Source organism: Corvus brachyrhynchos, unplaced genomic scaffold (genome assembly GCF_000691975.1).
Source record: "Corvus brachyrhynchos isolate BGI_N302 unplaced genomic scaffold, ASM69197v1 scaffold19, whole genome shotgun sequence".
Taxonomy (NCBI): Eukaryota; Metazoa; Chordata; class Aves; order Passeriformes; family Corvidae; genus Corvus; species Corvus brachyrhynchos.
The window spans coordinates 1,871,591-1,878,030 of record NW_008246061.1 but is presented as its reverse complement, the minus strand read 5'-3'; the positions used below and the strand labels follow the sequence as shown (position 1 = coordinate 1,878,030).

The 6,440-nt window shown below is 55.3% G+C and overlaps 1 protein-coding gene across 1 annotated transcript in view; it reads right to left on the bottom strand.

The window, feature by feature from the left end:
• The window catches only part of EWSR1 (EWS RNA binding protein 1), a 19,120-nt gene that overhangs the window by 711 nt on the left and 11,969 nt on the right, over nt 1-6,440 (bottom strand). Inside the window, 9 exon segments of the mRNA XM_017746485.1 lie at nt 253-466; nt 772-814; nt 816-949; nt 1,025-1,147; nt 1,248-1,377; nt 1,699-1,817; nt 2,444-2,476; nt 3,121-3,158; nt 5,890-6,070. Of these exon segments, the coding sequence (XP_017601974.1) occupies nt 253-466; nt 772-814; nt 816-949; nt 1,025-1,147; nt 1,248-1,377; nt 1,699-1,817; nt 2,444-2,476; nt 3,121-3,158; nt 5,890-6,070 (1,015 nt within the window).

Sequence of the window (6,440 nt, the reverse complement as noted above, 5' to 3'; positions counted from 1 at the left end):
CGGGAGGAGCAGGGACCCCCAGAGTGACCCCCAGGGAGCCCACCCCGCTCCGGTGATCCCTGCCCCACGATCCCAGCACATCCGGCTCTGGCAGCAGCAGGAGAAGGGCTGGGAGCTGCTGGGTACCCCGAGGGGATTCGGGGTTCGTTCAGGTTGGAGCAGGGCCCTGGGGAGTCGGGGTGCTGCTGCCAGCCCCCCACATCCAGGAAGGACAGGAGAAATGGTGCTCCCAGCCTCCATGTCCTGGCTCACGGAGGGATGAAGGCCTGGCAGCTCCTGGAGCTGGCCCAGCCAGTCCCCAAGGAGCCCGAGGCTGGGCCTGGGGTGTCCCGTTGGGAAGTGGGGCTGTGAGCCCCCCACAAACGTACCTGGAGGAGGGAAGGGGGGTGGGAGGAACCCCTCCGGTTTGGGCGCCTTGCACTGGTTGCACTCCGTTCTCCAGGCAAAGTTCTGGTTTCCACAGCCCCTGGGGACAAATTCCAGTCAGCCCAGCGTGGGACAGCATTCCAGCTGGGGTGACATTGGGAAGCACGAGCAGGAGAGCACGTGGAGAGGGGAGGGCCTGGGGCACAGCTCCCGCACTGGGGTGGGGGGCCGGCTGCCCCTTCCCCCACAGCCCCCAGGAGTGACCCCATCCCTCCCTGTGTGCCAGGTGCAAGGTGCTTCCTGGGAAGGCCCAGCAAGCCATTTTGGGAAAGGCCTCCTTGCCCTGGCCAGCTCCTGGGATGACAGGCCCTTGGCACAGGGCGGTGGGCAGCGGGGGGTACTCACGGGTTGGGGCACTGCCAGTCCCCGGCGCGGTGCTGGACGCTCCCTCCGGACGGGTTTCCCCGGGATCCCCGCGGTCCCCTCGAGGAGAAGCCACCCCTGTCTCCGCCTCTTCCCCCCATCCGGCCCATGGGGCCGCTGGGCCCGCTGGGGCCCCCCGGGCCACCGGGTCCCCCTGGACCTGTGGGAAGGAGCCCTGTCAGTGCTGGGAGCCACGGGAAGGATGGGAAGGAGCTCTGGGGGAGCTGCACGGTACCTCCACGGAGAGGGGGGGGCATTCCCCGCTGCTCCCGCGGGGGCATCCCGCCCCTCAGGCTGTTCATCGGGCCCTTCTTCCGTGCCAGGGTCACCTTCAGCTTGCTGCCCTGGAAATCCTTCCCTGGGAGGGACACAGTGGCAGCAGCATCAGTGAATCACAGCCCTGCTTCCCACACCTGCAATTTTTGGAATTCCATCCCCAAACGTCCCCCAGCACTCACCATCAAACCATTCCACGGCTGTTTTGGCAGTGGACGGGTCATCGTAGGACACGGTGGCATCGCCCTTGGGCTTGCCCGTTTCCTTGTCGATGTAGAGGTTTATCATGGGCTGCCCCGTCCTCTTGTTCATCTAAGGGACAGTGGAACGTCACCAGGGCCCTGTGTCCCCACAGCCCAGCGGGGATTTACTGCTCTGCCTTCCAGCAGAGGCTCATTCCAGAGACCCCTGGACAGAAGAAAGGGGCCCCAGGCCTACCACAGGTAACAGCAACTGCCCAGACACCTCAAAAATGAAGGGACAGGCCCAAAACAGCCCTGCCAGGCCTCTCCTGGAGCCTGGACATGATGGGCCTGAAGGATGTGAGCAATGGGCAGGGAGCAGGAGGAGGAAGAGGAGGAGGTGGGTGACCCTTTTCCCCCTGTCAGCTGGGGGTCACTGGTGTCTCCTCACCTTGACAACACCACACTGTTTGAAGAAATCTGCCAGATCCTCCAGGGTCACATTGTCATTGAGTCCCTGCACATAGACTGCAGTGCTGTCCGAGTCCTCCTCCGGGTCCATGGGGGGGCCTAGGAGACAATTCCCGGGGTCAGTGCAGGCAGAGGAAGGGCAGGGATACCCCAGGGCCGAGTTCTTTCCATCCCGTCACGGCCTCCATGGCCGCAGCTTCGCTCTCTGGCAGTGACAGGAAACCCCAGGCCCAAGGGAGGTGACTGTGCCCGCTCATCTCCTGAGGGCCACGGCCAGACACACCCCACACCCACCCACGTGGGAAGGACCCCCAGGTTCTGTCAGGACACATCCCAGAGGAGAGATGAGGAAGACCTTCGTGCCCCCTGGGCTCCCACACAAGGACATCCTCCCCCCTTTTCCGACGCTGGAAGGCTGACGCAGAACTTCCAGACACGCCTGCGTGACAGGAAGGGACAAGCCACGGACGAGGCTCTGGGGGTGCTGCAGACTCCCTGGATAAGCTCCAGAGAAGCCCCCAACCCCCCTAATTCCTGCAGAGAAGGGTGGCTTTCCCAACCACGTGTGGTTTTCCACAGCCCAGCTGTTTGGGAACAAAGAAATGAAGGGAACAGCCAGAAAGCCTGGAAGCGGCAGTGAGGTGACGCTGCGGCGGCCGCAGCCCTCGGAACGAGGACGTGAGCGTCCATCTCACAACCTCGGGAGGGAGTTTGGTGGCAATTACCTAAATCCAGGTCGGGTCCTTCCTCCATGTGTCCTGCCAGGCGGGAGAGAAGCATAGGGAAGGGTGTTAGTGGGGGCCCTGCGGGCTGGAGAACCGACACACACAACACTAGCTATGACCTGCGCCGCACAAGCAGCAGCACTGCACCTTACTGGGCCATCAGGTGGCTCTTTTAGCACTTCTTCCAACCAAAAACCACTATTACACTGGTTTTAAGCATTTTTTTTCCAACCAATAACCACTAATACACTGATTGTTTAGCAGCTTTCAAACCGTTAACCACTATCACACTGATTTTTTTTTTTTTTAGCAGGTTTAAAACCGTTAATCACTAACGCTGATTTTTTAAAAGGTTTTACCAAGCCAATCAGTTTTTAAGTTCATTAATAAAAGTTACTTTATATATATATATATATTAAAAAAAAAAGAAAAAAAAGATTTATTACATCCAAACCATTTCTTTTCCCCAAAATTACAGGAGTGGTTGCTCAAGTCTTCCACTGTGTCCGCATACCCCTGGGCATCGCCGGCAGTACCCATTACAGTCTGGTTGCATATTGTCATTTTTAAAACCACTTTAAATGAATAAAAAATTACACTTTGTGCTAAAAAAACTTGACTGCACATTTTTTGTTTTTTTTTTTAAACACTATCCATTGTAATGCTCAAAAACTTACCACCAGGCTTATTGAAGCCACCTCGCTCTCCAGCGCTGCTGGGGGGATAAACGAAGAAATGAAGGCCTTTCCCTTTACAAAGCCAGCACCGCTCTGAGCCTCTGCGGCTCACAGGGGAGAAGGGCACTGGCTAAACATCTCCAAACATCTCTCTGTCTCTCTCTCATCTCGGCACTAGGCCTTTCTTCAGGGCAGCTCGCTCAAATTTTCTTTACATATAAAGCAACCTTGGTGTGGTTTGAGGCACCGCTTTGCTGTCGGTGCCCTGGCGTTACTCGGGTATCATCAGTGCAATACTTGGCCGAGAAATGGGGGTTGTGTTTTGTAAATCAAAGTGGGCTTGGTTTGGGTTTTTTTTTTTGGGGTTTTTTTTTTTTTCGTGTTCAAGAGTAATTTGGGGGTGTTTGAGTGGTCAACTCCCTCCCCTCGGTGTGTCCACCAAGGCGCACCCTCAGCCTGTGGCAGCGCCGGGCCCGCGGGTCCCTGACATTTAACAGTGTAAAAGGAGACAAACCACACGCGAGACCTACAACACAGTTCAGCTGACATCGCCCCTAAAACCCTCGAAATAAAGCCATACATTCAGGTCACTACTGAATTTAACAACTCTCTGGAGGGAGAACTTACAGAGTACGGCGGGGGCTCCAAGGCCTGGGGTGCAGCTTTGTGGACACACTCACTTTTGGGCAGGTGCCAATGCAAACAGGGCCGCAGCTTTCACCAAAAGCTTTGGCTGAAGCATTCACAGCTAAAACTGCTTTGGAGCGTGGTGGTTAAGTAGGAAAATGCCACCTTGAGAAAGGATTTGGGCTGTTTCTTGCTCTTTTTTTGGGTGAGCCAGCAAGCTGTTTGGAAGGAGCCAAGCGGAGGAGGGAGAGCACCGTGAATTTTTTCTAGCAAGTATTGCACCTCTAATACTGGGAAAAAAAAAAGTCAATACAGAATTTCGAGCTGTTGCATGCAGCTTTGCCTCCTCTCGTTAAAAGTACACACCATTTACGTAATGTCTCTCTTTTTAAACAGAAGATTTTTACACTTTTTTTTTTCTTTTTTTTTTTCTTTAACGTTACACAATTCTAAAGTAGTAGTATACCCTCCTCTGGTTTTATTACCAAACAACAAGTATGCAAGTTACCAAAGTTACAGAAGGATTCCGTTTATACAATCAATACATTGGGTTAAAAATATTCTATGTATATTTTTCCTCTCCATATGGACACCGTGTCTAGTCCCACTTTTCATTATGCTGCCGGCTGAGTACTGAGTACGGGTACTTTTTAAGTATTGAGGTGTTTACAAGGCTCTCACTTTGTAACCTGTAGCATATAAATGCGACAAAGCATGTTAAAAAGTTTTCCATTTTCATAAAAATATCAAATCATCGAGGCAATGAAAAAGGGCACGTTAATAACATCGAGCTCCTTACCTGCTGGAGACACTGAAATCCATCACCACAGCATGCTAAGGTGGGCCGAGTTCCCCTACCTGCCCTGGGTGTCCCCTGAAGCCACCTGTTCTATGGACAGCACAAACTCTACGTCCATAAGGCGGGGGGAGGACCCTTTGTAAGGGTCTGGCCAGGTGGGAAATCGCTCGGGAGGCAAATTTGAGCTGGGATTAAGGTGTGAGATCAGAGACAGGTGACAAACCTTTGGCAATGAGAAGCTCGGAAGGGGCTAGAAATTTGAAGATGTGATGATAGACATTTCAGGTGTCTACATCTACTTTAATCGTTAAGAGATCAATGCAGCACGGCTGAAATCTTTATGCAGATCCCTGGAACTCCGTTCCACCCGAGCCAATTGCAAGCTGGATGCATTCCCACACAAACCAGCCTTTTCCATGTCTTTCCTGGATTTCTCTGATAAAGATTTCATGCCACGTCAACGGGCTGCGACAGAGCTATGCAGAATGGGGCCACCCACTGCCAAACTGGGGTTGCCACCGGGCTGTGCCACGCGGGAAGAAGTGGCCTCTGGAGGGCAGCTGCCGTCACAGCCACCCTGCCAGCACCGGGGCGGGCACGGCGTGTCCCAGTGCCACACCTGGGGACACTCTGCATAGCTCTGAGCAACGGGGTGAGGGGATGGAACACACACAAAGCTGTCAATTCCCTCTCGGAGGAGCCTTTGGGATTAGTTCTCCTCCCTCGTCTCTATCAGAATGACCTCCACACACGGGGACACACCTGAAGGCACAGGTGGCACCAAACCAGCTTGCGCCATCAGGTGAAATGGCCAAACTGATTCGGAGCACCTGAATGCTCCGAGGGGGAGCAGGCCTGGGAGCCAAAGCACTTCCTTCTCTCTGTTCTCAGGGTCCTTCTCCACGTGCTCCAAGCATTCCAGGCTTTCCGAGCTCGCAGGCTCCGTGGGAGGAGGCTGACACAAGACTCCTGCCCTGCCAGAATCCCCGCTCCTGAGGCCCAGGGAGCACCCCCTGGAGCTGGTGGGAGGTTTGTGTGTGTTCCACCCAGAGTTACTGTTAAACCCCACAGAGGATTCCACCTCTGGGCGACCACGAAGGGAGCTGAAAGTGCCAGGGCCAGCATTACCCCCAGTTTCCCCCTCCCCGGGGGCCCAACCAGCTGCAGGACAAACCAACCATCCTGCTCCTATTTCCCTTAGGATAATGTTTCCATGGATGACAAGCAGAGATGTCCTCCATGGAAACACAGCTGGGAACGTCAACCTTTCAGTCCCTTCTTTAGCGTTTCAAATCCTATGGGTAAACCAGAATTAGAGAAAAGGAGAAAAGCTTTGCTCTTACCCCATTCCACCGCGTCCTCCTCCCCGCCCACCTCTGCTCATGCCTCCACGCTCATATCCCCCTCGTCCCCTGCCCCGGCTATCGGGGCCGCTCAGATTCCGGCTCTCTCCCGGGCCGGAGAAGCCTCCGGATTCCTGCCCGTACATGTTCATGCTGCTGGGATGGTCCTGGCGGAACGAGCCTGGGGAAGGGTGGCAACAGGTTAGGGAGAGGCAGCCCCTTCACCTGCCCTCAGCTGCAGCCATAACAGCAGCATCGGGGGTATTCAGTTTGGGGAAATCCCTCTGAGAGCAGCAATTCCAGCCGTGCCCCCAGCCAAGGCCACTGCTGACCCCTGTCCCCAAGTGCCACATCCACAGGGCTGTTAAATCCCTGCAGGGAAGGGGACTCCAGCACTGCCCTGGGCAGCTGTGCCACCCTGACCACCCTTTCCAGGAGGAATTTTCCCAATGTCCACCCTGAGCCTCTCCTGGCCCAGCCTGAGGCCGTTCCCTCTCCTCCTGTCCCTGTTCCCTGGGAGCAGAGCCCGACCCCCCCGGCTGCCCCCTCCT